The sequence below is a fragment of the Rhinatrema bivittatum genome, chromosome 13, assembly GCF_901001135.1.
Source record: "Rhinatrema bivittatum chromosome 13, aRhiBiv1.1, whole genome shotgun sequence".
Lineage (NCBI taxonomy): Eukaryota > Metazoa > Chordata > Amphibia > Gymnophiona > Rhinatrematidae > Rhinatrema > Rhinatrema bivittatum.
The window spans coordinates 78299944-78314243 of NC_042627.1; the positions used below are offsets into that span (position 1 = coordinate 78299944).

At 43.7% G+C, this 14300-nt stretch overlaps 1 protein-coding gene across 3 annotated transcripts in view; it reads left to right on the plus strand.

The window, feature by feature from the left end:
* CLPX (caseinolytic mitochondrial matrix peptidase chaperone subunit) overlaps positions 1-14300 on the plus strand; it is a 58963-nt gene that overhangs the window by 31933 nt on the left and 12730 nt on the right. For 2 of the 3 annotated variants that reach the window (XM_029575512.1, XM_029575515.1), the window contains 5 exons: positions 3404-3563; positions 8049-8090; positions 10274-10450; positions 11373-11537; positions 13081-13169. In XM_029575512.1, the coding sequence (XP_029431372.1) occupies positions 3404-3563; positions 8049-8090; positions 10274-10450; positions 11373-11537; positions 13081-13169 (633 nt within the window). The remainder of the gene's footprint in view (positions 1-3403; positions 3564-8048; positions 8091-10273; positions 10451-11372; positions 11538-13080; positions 13170-14300) is intronic. The other variant, XM_029575514.1, reaches the window with a different exon arrangement.

A 14300-nucleotide genomic window follows, 5' to 3' on the forward strand; every position in this document is an offset into this window, starting at 1 on the left:
AGAAAGGCAGGTATTCAATTTCGGAGTGTCAAAGAAAGAAGACACTTTATAGCGTATTCTGGATCTGAAGAAGATCATTGTGGTGTTCTGGCTACCTTGTTATTGCATGGAAACATTGAAATCAGTAAGAGCAGTGGTTTGCAATGGGGAGTTTCTGGCATCGGACTGACAGAGGCTTCTCAGGACATTGGAAGCTTCTGCGGTTAGCCCTAGGTGAGCATTTTTAATTCCAGGAGCTCTACAGTTAGGATTGGCAACTGCTCCTTGGACATTCACCAAGGTGAGAGCGGTGAAGCCCTGGTGGTAGCTGCGGCTCTGCGAAGAGAAGGGCTCTTGATATAGCTCCTCGAGGCAAAGTCAAGATGACATTCTGTGCCGCAGGTTGCAGTCTCTGGGCTGGGTGGTGAACCTAGCACAGAGCAGCCTTATTCCCTTCCAATCCCTGGCGTATTTGGGAGGAAAAATTTGATCCCAAGTTGGGAAGAGTGTTCCTCACAGCAAAGAGGGTTACGAAGTTGCAGGCTCAGTCCATCATCTATTGTGACTTTGGTACCCAAAGTGTGGGGTTATTTGCAAGTCCTGGGTGCTATGGCTTCTGCGCTTGATTTAGTTCTGTGGGCATTCGCACATAGTTTCTCCCGAATTCGCCCTCTAAGAAATTTCAGCTCCTGACACCGCTTCAGGGATGCTGGCTTTCTTGGTCCAATTTAGAATGAGGAAATGGAGTTGGGGATCCCGGATAGGGAAGTGGTGACCACCGATGCCAGCCTGAGAAGGACAAACAGCTCAGGGTCAGTGGTTATCCATACAAGCATTATGGTTTGTCATTCGTGCAGTTCGGTTTTTGTCAGACAATGCGGGCAACAGTGGGCTCAGTGACTGCTTGAGTAGAAACGTACATGGTGGCACTGACTGCGTCCCATGTAGTCAGGATGGATAATGTGCAAGTGGGCTATCTCAGCTGGCAGCAGTTGAACTTGTGAAAATAGGAATTATTGCCAGAAGCAGTGGAGCTAATTCAGGTGAGGTGGGGAGTTCCTCAGTGGGATCTCATAGTGACAAAGAAGAATGCCAAGGTGAGCAGTCAAGAGTGCAGCTTGGAAGGCATCAATTTGTTGGTTCTTCCGTGGCAGATGAGTTCTGTTATATACTAGTGGTGCCAGAGGGACCGCTTTGACATTGGTTTGCAGACTTGGTAAATCTTACAGTCTGCGGTCCTCTGAAGTTAGGTCATCTTCAAGGGATGATCCAGCAGGGTCCAGTCCTTTCAGATTGAACAGATTACTTTTTGTCTCGTGGCCTGACCTTTGACAAGAGGTGGCTGCGATTGCAGGGGTACTCGGAAGCAATTATCACTGCCTTACTTCAGGCCAGATGACCGTTCACTTCCTGGGCTTATGTCAGGGTGTGGAAGGTGTTTGAGGTCTGGTGTGTTGAAGGGCTTGACCCGATGTGAGTGCCAGTCCTCAAAATTGGCCCTTTCTGCAGAAAGGGGTTGGCATATAACTCTCTCTTCCTATTCAGATGGTAGTCTTAGGCTGTTTTTTGTCAAGGTAAGGTGGATGGAGTTTCTTTGGCAGTCCATCCGGATGTGGTTTTCTGATGGGCACTAAGTGTTTATGACCTCCTTTTAGTTGGGTGTACGCCTCTTGAACCCTCTATTTGTTACTTAAGGTTCTTTGTAGTTCACCTTTTGAGCTGTTATGAGGGATGTTCCCTGAAAGATCTTTCTCTGAATGTGGTGTTTCTAGTAGTGGCTATCTGTTCAGCCAGGTGAATTTCAGAACTTCAAGCCTTGTCATATAGGGACCCCTTTCTTCAAATTTCAGTGAATGGGATTTTGTGGCAGATGGTTCCATCATTTTTTATGAAGATCGTTTTTTGTCGTTCTGAGTCATCTGGTTGAACTTACTGCATTCTGGCATCTGAAAGCAGCAGACCCAGAGTGTTAAGTTTGTTGGATGTCAGTCGGTGGTTACTTCGGTGTCTGAAGGTTACCAATGGATTTTGAAGGTCTGATCACCTTTTTGTGCTGTTCAGTGGAGCAAAGAAGGGGTTTGAAAGTTACGATTGCTTGGTGGCTGAAATAGGCCCTAATTTCAGATTATATTTGAAAGGGAAGGGCGCTTCCTGAAGGGGCCAGAGCGTAGGCAGCTTTCTGGGTGGAGATCTGCCGTGCGGCGACTTCATTGTTGCTTCACACTTTCACCAGACATTACCAAATAGATGTTAGGCTGCCCTGTTGAGGTGCCGTGGGGAGTGTGTGTTGAAAATTGGTCTTCCAGATTCCCGCCCATTTTAGGGGAGTTTGGGTACATCCCACTTGTCTGGACTGTTCTGGGGTATGAATAGGAAAGGAAAACTGGTTCTTATCTGCTAATTTTCGTTCCTGGAATTCCATAGATCAGCTCAGAGCCCCACCCTATTGAAAGACCGATATCTCAGCTATGTGTATCAGAAGACTGAAAAGTCTTGTCATTGTTTAACTTTCAGGGGTTTCAATCCCTGCTGTGGACATAAAGGCTCTTGTTGAAGGGCTCTACATTTATTCCCCTGCTCACGTAGAGGAGGGAATTAGGTTAGCTTTTCAGTTTGTCTACATCTTGGCTTGGGCACAGATCAATACGGAGGGGACTGCAGGAGGCACTCTAGCTTATGTAGCAGTTTCAGAAAAGCTTGTTCTCTGACTTCATCTGCTGGTAGGGATGCAAAACCCACTTATCTGGATTGATCTGGGGTATTCCTGGAATGAAAATTAGCAAGTAAGAACCAATTTTCCTATATTTGCTAGTGAGTGAGCTGTTTCAGATCACAGTAAGACCCAGGAAATTGGAGTGGGGGGAGGATCATGTTCCTGATTCTATCAGGGATAAGGGTGGAGGGATAGCAGGTTCCTGATGTGTAACTCCACCCACTGAGAATACATGAAGCACTTTGAATCATGATTTTTTTTTTTTTTTTTTGTCCTCTGGCTATTCCCTATCCCATGGAATCCTTGTCAAGGATGTGCATTCGTTTCATCCGTTTCATATGTTTCCTATACAAGCATGTAATATGAAACGTATGAAACTCACATCTAATTGACATGTAATGGGAAACGTATGAAACAAATGCACATCCCTACCATAGGATGCCTACTACTTACCTAAGTATGCATTTTATACGTAATCCACTGTGATCAGTATATATTGGAAGTTAGTGGAGTATAAGCACATATAAATAAAAAAAAAAACAAGTAAATGGAATCACATCCTCATAAGTCTTCAATTTTTTCAGTATTAATGGGGAGGTGCCCATATTTAAATTAGAGAGGGAGTCAGTTTAAAAAAACCAAATCTGGTTTCAGTTTTACAAGTTTAAGATTTGCTGTACTATCTGTAATCCTGCTGCAATTCTTTTTTAGATCTATAACTACCTTGACAAGTATGTCGTTGGCCAGTCTTTTGCTAAGAAAGTGCTTTCAGTTGCTGTGTACAATCATTATAAAAGAATATACAATAATATCCCGGCAAACACGAGGCAACAAGCAGATGTGGAGAAGCAAGCTTCATTAACTCCACGAGGTCAGTGGCCAGCTTCTTTGGGTTCCTGGGAATATTTATTTTATCTGAATGCAGGTCACCTCTCATGGCTGTTTTATGTTGTGATACTCCTTTTGTTGACTAGAAAAGATCCTGCCTCGCTCACTATTCTAACTTCTGAAATTATTCCTTTTAAATTAATTTATTATCACTCACATAGCCGCCATTTCTCAGGTTTCTTGAAGATTGGTGACTAGGTTTGTTCACTTTCCACTCCCTGCTGAGGTGAATTCTGCGGTGTAGGACTGGAGCTCCTTTTTTCATGTAGGCCTAAATCTGGCCCATATTTCTGTTGCCTTTCAGTCCGGAAGTTGATATGCATTGTACAGAAATACTTTTGGTTATGTTTAGGGGCTTGGAAAACTGCCACTATGGGTGTGCAGTGGCAAGGGGAAAAAATATTTCTCAGTGGGGAGAAAAACTTCCCAAATTTCTTTGAGCCTGACCAATCTCTGGCATCTTCGGTAGTAAAGAGAAACCCAGTGGAACTGAAGCTTCACGTTAGAACCAAGGCGAAGCTGTATTGAAGAGATGCTGAATCGTAATATGTTCCCTCCGCAGCACTGACTTGATGGGACGTTTCGGCTATAGTTGCACATTCATTCTAAATACAGAATTTACATGTTTGGAGCAAATGTTTAAACTGAATGCTTACAGTTAACCACAGACATTGTGAAGGGTCCTTCCTTTTCAGTTTAAACTGGTTTTCACCCATAAATTCCCTGAGTTTTTTCCAAAGGCGACAATCTGTTTAAATCTAGGCTGATTAAAAAGCTACTCCAGAGCTAAAGATGCAGCGTTTCAAGGCCACTGCTGGAAGCCAGCATGGGCTAAAGCGCATGGTGTGTTTCAGATTCCACTCCCCACTAGTGGAAGCGTTCACCTTATTAGTGCCATCCATACCATGTTTAGAGTTCCCCCCCAAGCAGTCAAAGTCCCTACGGTCTGGTGCTATGAATGCGTTTCAGGCAAGCCCAGAAGCAGTGACCCTGCACAAAAGCAGAAGTGCAGTGTTGCAGAGAAGCCTGGCATCACCAGCCTAGAGTCGGCGTGTACATATGTATGCATACATGCGCACAAGCCTGTGACTTTTGAGCGCATGTAGGAAACCGCATGGGCAGGAGAGTGACCTTTTGGTGAAGGATAATGGCACTGGGAGCGAAAGTCTAAGCATCTGTCTATTTGTACAGCTTGCCATACAAGGACAATCCAACCATTGCTCTCTCTTTGCCTCTGTCAATGCTGTCTGGAGGCTCTAGGTGATTTGCCTCCCCAAGGATTTTGCCGCTGTTGAGGCATTTCCTCCCCTCCCAATCGATGGAGGACTCTGTGGAGGTGATAGGAGGGATATCCCCGGGGAAGGGCTTGCAGAGTGCCATGTTCAGTCCTATGGGTCCTGGTATGGATTCAGCCACCGCCCACTGGGTGGAGTTTTTCCAGGGGTTACAGGCCTTTCTGAAAGGGCATCCAGCGAAGGCTAAGCAGGCCTATAAGGAGGGGATGCATCATAGGTCTTTCCGCTTGGTGCCCAAGTTGGGTAAGTGCTGTAAAGAGGCTGTCCCTGGTGAGGTAGAGGAGGATGAGGATTGTGAGCTGTCGATGATTCTGGGGGCAACTCAGATTCCATACTTCTGGAAAAAGGGGAAATTCTGCATGACTTGGAGCCACACAGGACTCTGTTTTTTGTTTTGTTTTTTTTCTCACAAGATTTGCCAGGTCTTTTGACTTGGACCCTGAAAATGCTGGGAGTAGACAGGGGTGATGCTATGGAAGAATGGAACATTCCAGAAGAGAGTTTTAAAGGTAGTGGTTCCTTGGCAGGCCCTTACCCCTTGGATCTGAAGGCAAGGGAACAGTTGTGATTCCTGAAGGCTGATGCCCTGGTATGCGCTGTCAGTGAGTGAACCACCATCCCAGTCGAAGTGGGAGCAGCTCTGAAAAATGCCAGAGATAGGAAGATTGAGGCTATCCTCGAGGTGTTTGAAGCGATGGCTATGATTTTGCAGTTTGGTGGCCGAGCAAGTTTGTGTCTCTCTAAGGAGGCTCAAGGAGTGGAAGCTAATAGTGGGCAGATGATGGAGCTAGGAGCTGTATTTGTAGTGGATGCAGGCTGTGACTTGGTGTGTACAGCAACTAGAGGTGTAGCTTCCGTGATAGAGCAGGACAAACTGTAGTGATCGGTATAATCAGGGATTCTTTATTGGTGTTAGCCCGACTCTGGTCTAATTTCGCTCTCGCAGGAGCTGCCTCAGGGGCTACTGTACCAATGGTTGCGTGTATTATCTTATATGAATAATATGAGAACTTCATATCATATCAATTGGAATTATGGTAAGTTGACTCAACATAGAGACAGTAACTTTGCAAATCAGAGTGTAATTGATGTTTTGAAAAAACGAACACCACTCTTAATGCGGTATATATCTGTTACTGTCTCTATGTTGAGTCAACTTACCATAATTCCAATTGATATGATATGAAGATCTCATATTATTCATATAAGATAATACACGCAACCATTGGTACAGTAGCCCCTGAGGCAGCTCCTGCGAGAGCGAAATTCGACCAGAGTCGGGCTAACACCAATAAAGAATCCCTGATTATACCGATCACTACAGTTTGTCCTGCTTTCCAGCATTATTGATCGGCTTCCGATTTGTTTCTTGGGTGCTTCCGTGATAGAAGCAAGATGCCTGCTGTGATTGTGCATACAATTTGTAAGTTGAATTTGATAAGGTTACTTTAAGGGTTCGTTCTTGTTCAGGAGTGAGTTGGAGAAGATGGCGAATAGATGGATGAATCCAAGATTCCATGGTTGCTGGAGGACAAGAAAGCAGCGTCATGTTGTTTTTTGGGTGAGAGACCGTTCCAGGGACACATGTCGTTTTTTGTCCTTTTCTGAGGTACGGTGAATCAGACGTTGCATGCCATCAGAAGGTCCCAGTACATTTGGCCTAAGAAGCCAAATAAGAACGTGAGCTCTGGGACTGGAGAATCTCTATTTTCGCAATGAAGGTGCAGGGGCCCACCTACCATTTCCAGAGATGGCAGATGTCTACCTTGCATTGATCACAGGTAGGCTCAAAACATGACGGACCAGTGGGTCTTGGATGTAATAAGAGATTGCTATGCTCTAGAATTTCTGCGATGCAGAATGTTCTTTGTTCTGAGTCATTTGAAGGACTGGTAAGTGAAGAGCCAGCCTCCTAAGATGTTAAAGTTTTTACTGAGCTTAGTACTTCTGAGTTGGCTGGAAGTAATGAGTTGTTGGCTTTAATAATCATAGTTCGTCCACAGTTTGGCTTTTCTAGAGATACTGGTAGGCTGATGTCAGGGCAGGGCTATAGGTCAGTGATGGAAGCGAGTCAGTTTTCTCCATCTCCATTTGCTGGTAGGAGTGCATAACCCACTGGGGTGGACTGGCCTGCCTTCCTTAGAAGAAAGGAAATTATCAGGTAAGTCATTTCACCTTTTCTTTTGCTCTTTTTTAGGTTTTGTGTTTGTTTTTCTTTTTTTTCCCTTTGTCTCTTTTTTTTTTTTTTTGCTTTTCTGACTTTTAGACACAAAGAGCCATATTTTTGGCATTTGACCTTGAGTTTTTTGAGCCCTCTGTTAGCTATTTGTAAAAGAGCATGTCCCAAAGGGCACGTGAGTGGTTTGCATAAAGAATCTTAAATTGGTGCATGAAGAGAACCCCGACTGCACACTCATAGCACTGTAACATAGGTGACTCATCTAAAACAGCAAAAGGCAACTACATTGAAATGTTTTGCAAATGTGTAGCACTATTATGTAGCACTTTGCAGCCTATAAAAGTAAAAAAATTTTTTTTTCAGGAAATGTATTTCTGTAATGTGTTGGCTGTCATGGTAGTGCTCACCATCTCATCCTTGATAGCTCTGTAATTCTGTTGGGCATCATTCACAGTAAGATCCAGCAGGTGGTCTAAGAGGAAAATATTTTCAAAGTATTTCTCTGCAAAGGATATACAGCACCATCTAATACTGCTATCCATCTCTGCCCCACCATTTCCACAGACTTGCCTTTTAGTTGCTAATATTGAAAATTTGTGTTGCATTTTGTAATTGAGGACTGGAGTTGGTACTGTTAACATGACTAAAAGATCTAATCAGGCAGTTGGTAGGTTAACATGAGTAAAGTAGCAGGTTTGAGACTAGTAAGGTTCCTTCCTCTTGCAGTCTGAAGCAAGTGAAGCTAAAGTGCATTTTTATAGAGCGAGAGCAAGCTGTGAATACTAGAGAGAGGTCCATTATGTTTAATTTGCCTAATAATGTTTTTATTGAGACTGGCCATGCAGGAACTTGTGTATTCAGCATATGCTGCTTGCATGTGACTCTACTGATTGTAGTAAGGAACTTTTGTAGGGAGAGGGCAAGAGCTGAGGGTATGTTGTAATTTCAGAAGCAATGTAATCTTGACACTACTGTTTCCATCCTCTCTCTATAGAATTAGAAATCAGAAGACGGGAGGATGAGTACAGATTTACAAGTAAGTGCCCTCAACTCATGTCCAGGTCTCCAGCAACTACCCTTCCATGTTAGCAGTGGGGGAGGTCATGGAAAAGCCAGCACTAGCTGAAGGGTTGGGGGCAGTGATGTAAAACAGTACAGAGAAAGTAGTAGCAAATTTGGCACATCCTTTCGAATTGTGACAGTTTAAGCAGAAGAGGTGTGGCCTAGGGGTTGGTCCCAGCATTCATACATGAGTATACAGGGAACTGGTGGGGATTTTACACTTTTGAGGTTTTTGCTATTGACTTTCATTTCCTTGAGCTGTGGTCTTGAGAACCCATGCATGCTCTCTGCAGTTTAGTGCAATCTGTCCTTTGTCTAGTTGTCATTCTGACTGAGGGTTTTTGCTCCTTGAAGATTAGTTTTTCGTTTTTAGATCTCTGCTTTTTGGTTTAAATTGAGATCTGAGCCATAAGCTGAAGACTATCCTTTCTTGGCCTTATGTGACTCAGGCTGAGGACCTGTGTAGCCTGGAGGGTTAGCACCCAGGCACTCCACCTTATTGGGTACATAATTGGGTTCCCACCATAGCCAAAGCACCTTGCTAAAACTGCATACATACTAGCTGACACCCATTGAGAATTCATCAGAGGACTCGTGCCTCTGGTGGCAGGACCCTGACTCCTTACCCTCCACCAGCCTGAGCCCTTTTTCCTACCACCTGGCTTTGCAATGATGTCCTCATGGCTGTGCTTTGTGAAGCTGTACGTCCTGTTTGTCTTGCTACCTCCCAGCCACGCAGTTGTGTTGTCCTAAGCATTACTTGGCCCAAGACACTTCCCTCTTTGTTCTGGCAACTTCCTTTCAGTCCATGTCTTGCCCTGTTGGGTGCATGGTGACTGCCACTGTTGGTCCCAACAGATGCTACCAGCACCAAGCGTGTATGCATGTGTATGTATGAGGAACCATTGTTAAGCCCCTCTGATGAATTTCAGAAGGGTTTTACTTCAATAAGTCTAGTTTCTTGTAATGTTTGTGATATGAATGCCATGTAAATGCTTTATACCATAATAAAGACATTTCTTCACTGCCTTTCTATTGATCAATGAAATAATGGATCTGCCCAAATGAGTTGGCCATTCATTATGCTCTCCAATACCTAAGAATGTGGCTGAACAGCTTGCATTTTGTTCTGATATTTATTATTGCAAAATAGATCTAAAATTGCAAGAAACAAAGAGTTAGCAAACCATGTAGAGTGTGCGGTTTTTTCTTTTTTTGGGGGGGGGGGGCCCTAAATGACAGTTTCCTGAACATACCCAGATCAGTCCAGACAAACGGGTTTTATTCATCCCTACCAGCAGATGGAGGTAGAGAACAAAACTTTGGGCACTGCCACAAATACGAGTGCACCACCTGCAGTCCCTCAGTATTAATCGATAGCCAAGCCAAGATAATAAAAAAATAAAGAGCGAACGAGGCTCCCAACAACTAGATAATCATGCAGAAACCGCTAAACCTAGAAATTGAAGCCAAAAAAAATGGCAAATCTGCTTTGCAAATAAATACAGCAGTAGACCAAGGAGTCTTTCGGCAGAGTTCCTCAGGGTGGGCCTCTGGACTGATCTGTGGTATTACAGGAACAAAATATTAGTAGGTAAGAACCAATTTTCCTTTCCTGAACATACCCAGATCAGTCCAGACAAGCGGGATGTACCAAAGCCCTCTTACACTGGGCGGGAACCCGAAAGACCCGCTCGAAGAACACTCTCTCCAAAAGGGGCCGTCTCCGGGGGCCGTCTCCGGGGCCCGCACATCCAAATGGTAATGCGTGGTAAATTATGCAATGAAGACCACACCGCGGCTGTACAGATCTCTTGGGGAGACACCAGCTGACACTCAGCCCAGGACGTTGCCTGAGCTCGAGTCGAATGTGCTCTAAGACACTGGAACCCTTTTGATACATAAGCTGCAGAAATAGTCTCTTTCAACCAACGAGACAAAGAAGCCTTAGACACCTTTTCGCCCTTTTTTGCTCCCTCCTAACAAGATGAACAAAAGATCAGGATGACGAAAAGCATTAGTGACTTTCAAGTAGGGATTGAATAAAACCCGCTTGCCTGGACTGATCTGTGGTATTACAGGAAGGAAAATTAGCAGGTAAGAACCAATTTTCCTTCATTTGGGGCTTATCATTTTCCATGTTACTCTGTTTTTCAGAGTTGTTGCAGATTGCTGGAATTAGTCCCCATGGTAATGCATTAGGCGCATCCATGCAGCAACAAGCAAACCACCCTATACCTCAGGAAAGAAGAGGAGGTGAAGTACTAGACTCAACCCATGATGATATAAAACTTGAAAAAAGCAATATTTTGCTCCTTGGACCTACTGGATCAGGTAAATAGTAAAATGTAAATGACTGAGAGCTGCTGTCGCTATTGGTGGTGGCTTCAGAAAGTATTTTGATATTGCACAGCATTTTGAGATCTGTTGAAAGTGTTAGGAAGCTTTCCAGTCTCTGAGATCTTGTTCTCATTTGCAGTTTGTGGGGCTTCATCTTTTGATTTCAGAGAACATAATGTTTACTTTTTTGTATTTATGGTGGTCTGAAATTGAGTATCTTTTATCAAGATGAGACCTTTCCAGCTATCAAACTGAGCCCAGAAAAATTTGATGAGGGGTAACTATACTATCAGACTTGAGAGTTGTGTGCCAAGAGTCCAGCTGCAGGAAATGTTCACAGACAGGTGGCCATTCTGAGAAGCACTGTAAGGTCCCTCTTCCAACACTTCATCTGTACTGGTGTTTCCCAGCCCAGCTTACAGGGGATTTGCTGGCACAGCAGCCTCTCTATGCATGTCCCAGTCCAAACTAGTACCTGTGGGTTAAGATCAGAGCCAACAACAAAGGAGCCTGCTCAGAACCATGGCCCATGAGTGTGGCTGCTCAGCCTGACATGGCTGTAAATTACTGCCTGAATGCATTTTCTGGGCAATCTCACTATTGCGAGGACTGAGACTAGGCTCCTTGTTAATCATTCCATCTCATGATGACGTAATGTCTTCTTCAGAATGTGATATCACCAAAGGGTATAGAAGAATGCACAGCTGGGAGCTGGTTGGCAAGCAGCACCACCTCTGATCATGTATTTAGTAGCATTTATCATTATTCCCGCAGTACTGTGATGCCTGGGCCCCGATTCGTTGTTCCTACTGTGTATGAGTCTTTAAAATAAGTACATCGGACATGGACTGACATTTTGATGCAGCGGTTTAAAGAAGATGTCATCCATTTGAAACAGTTACATTTTTTGTTTTAGGCAAAACTCTGCTGGCTCAGACTCTAGCTAAATGTCTGGATGTTCCCTTTGCAATCTGTGACTGTACTACTCTGACCCAGGCTGGCTACGTGGGAGAAGACATTGAATCTGTTGTTGCCAAATTGCTGCAGGATGCCAATTACAGTGTGGACAAAGCACAGCAAGGTGCGTTCTAAGGCAGATGCCCTTCCGCCTTCATGCAGTGTCATGGGCACTGCCAGTATTGGTGCCCCTCAGCCTTGAAGTGAGCAGGGTAACTGTACTGTGACAGTCATGCCAGTAGCCAGCCAAGTATCAAAGGGCCATATTCAGACACTCTTACAGTTCAAATAAACGCTTGTATTCTGGGGAGTAGAATAGCTGCAGTCGGATCCCTGAATAGCCGTATGTGAGGGACTAAGCTGAACAAATAAACTGGTAAAGGTAGGAGGGATAAAAGCATAGCTAACAAGTAAAGGCTTCTGAGATTTGGTGCTGCCTGTGCCAGGGACGTTATCGCCTTAATTCCAATTTACCCAACACTATTAATACCTAGTTGCATTGTACTTTTGGAAGAAATGTGAGTGACCCATATGCCACAAACCTCTGTTCATCCTGTGCATGCACCTTCAAAAGTGAAAGCTGTCTTCAGAGATTTTGACGTTTTTCTTTTTTTGTGCCCATGGAAACAGCCTTTATAGAATAAGGTCCAGTGTCGCTTAATAGCAGCTGACTGACCTGCTTTGGCAGATGTATTTCCCTGGTTATGGACGTCACAGTTTTAAGTAAAGCTGGCTGTTAACCTTATACAAATTCTGTACTTTCCACACCATAAAAAAGCATAAAGGGCTGCTGTTTTCAAACCGAGCACACCGTGTTCTATGGTAAAATTAGTGATTACCTGCAGCACAGTAGCTTCTGTATTGTAATGCGGCCTGCAGTCCTGACCCAAAAATATGCTCCAGAAAACTGACAGCTGGTCACGACATGAGGATAGTCAGGTTGAAGTATTTGGTTTTTCGGAAGACATTTGGCAAAATCCTTCAAGACACCTTTATTAAAGTTGTTTAGGTTTTTGTTTTGTTAACATTTGTTTCGTTTTAGATGTTCAATGTATTAGACTAAGGAATTATATTTCCTGCTTATTCAGTTTCACTGTAAACCGGCCTGATTTGCATTGTATGCAAGAATGTCGGTATATAAAAATTAAAAATAAATACATCTTAGGAAAAGTAAAAAGCCATGGGGTTGGAGGCAGTATCCTATTGTAGATTAGTAACTAGTTAAGACAGAGAATAGGACTAAGTGGTCAGTTTTCCAAAGGGAGAAAAGTCAGTGGAGTACCACAGGGATCTGTGCTGGGACCTGAATTATTTAATATATTCATAAATGATCTGGAAAATGGAACAAGTGAGGTGATCAGATTTATTTACATCTTTTTTTTTTTTTTTTTTTTTTTTTTACTATACCGACGTTCAAGACTAAGAATCTTATCACGCCGGTTTACATCGAACCAAAATTGGGGAAAAAGTTACAAATAACAAGTATCTTCAAATCAAATATAAGATATAGATGAGAGAATAAAATACAACAATGGGGATGACATAACATATAACAAGGGCTGAACAACAACAATGTAGAAGAATACATGTACAAAGCATGGTGTTAATGAATAAAGTCCATTTTGTAATACAGAAGGTAGCCTGTTGTCACTCCTGGTTGCTTCTAGGGATTGTATTTCTGGATGAAGTGGATAAGATTGGCAGTGTTCCAGGCATTCACCAGTTACGGGATGTAGGCGGTGAAGGAGTTCAGCAGGTGAGTAGGAAACTGATTATTGCTTTTTAACTTTTGACTGTGTATGGAATTCTGCAATGCCCATCACAAATGTCTAGGCCTGCTGATCATGAATGTTTTCCGTACTACATTGGGTCAGTAAGAATAAGCCCGGGGAAATCCTTCTTCTCTTGTACTGAGTGAAACCATGTATAGCAACGATTGTGTTTCCTCCTGCTCCCTATTGTGTATCCCTTCCCAACTTGCCTCGTCCAGTCCTTGGCTGGGACTCACACACCAGAGTTCTTTCTGGAATAGGGCAATCATGAGCTCTAAATCTGGCCACTCCTCTCCTCTCCTGCCAGCATTCCTAGTTCAGCTAGCCCAGAAAGCAGAGGCCTGGCCTGGAGCATCAAACCCAGATCCTCCACATGGCAGCATGAGCCATGGGGCCAGCCCATAGGAATAACTTTAAAGAACAACTGCCTCAGGCCTCTGTTGGGCGTCTATAAGAGGACAATGTTATGATGAAAAGCAAGATTAATCTTAACAATTTGGGTTAGTTTTTAAACTTTTACTGCCTGTTTCATAAAGGAAGAGGGAGTGGCATAGTAGTTAAAGTAGTGAGCTGTGAGCCAGAAGACCAGGGGGCAGTGGGGGGGGGGGGGGGGGGGGAAGGGATCTCCCCTTGGAGCTTTTTGACAATGCAGTCAAACCCCCAGCACTTTCTGCAGGCATTTCAATATCCAACAGGCTTAAGCACCTGAGGATCCCCTGTGTTCATGGATCCCAGCCTCTACCAAAATCAGCAAAACCTTCAACCCAGAGATACATTTTAAGGGCAAGAGGTACAAAGCGATTTCCCGGCTAGCAGACCTCACCTCCGTCACATATGCAGAACACACAGACCCTCGCCAAATTAGAATATAAAGACCATAAAGCACAAATAGTAAGGTGCAGACAAAGCACTGCACTGGAAACCACTGCAAGCCAGACTCCTAAGCAGTACAACAGTGCAAAAACAGAGACATCACCATGCCTCATAAATCATCAATCATAATCGGAAACATACTAATAAAAATGAATATTTCAAAACAGATAAGTAGAACAATATCTAAAAATGAAGAATAAGGATAAAGATTTAAACATTTCCCAAAAATCAATTAGAACATC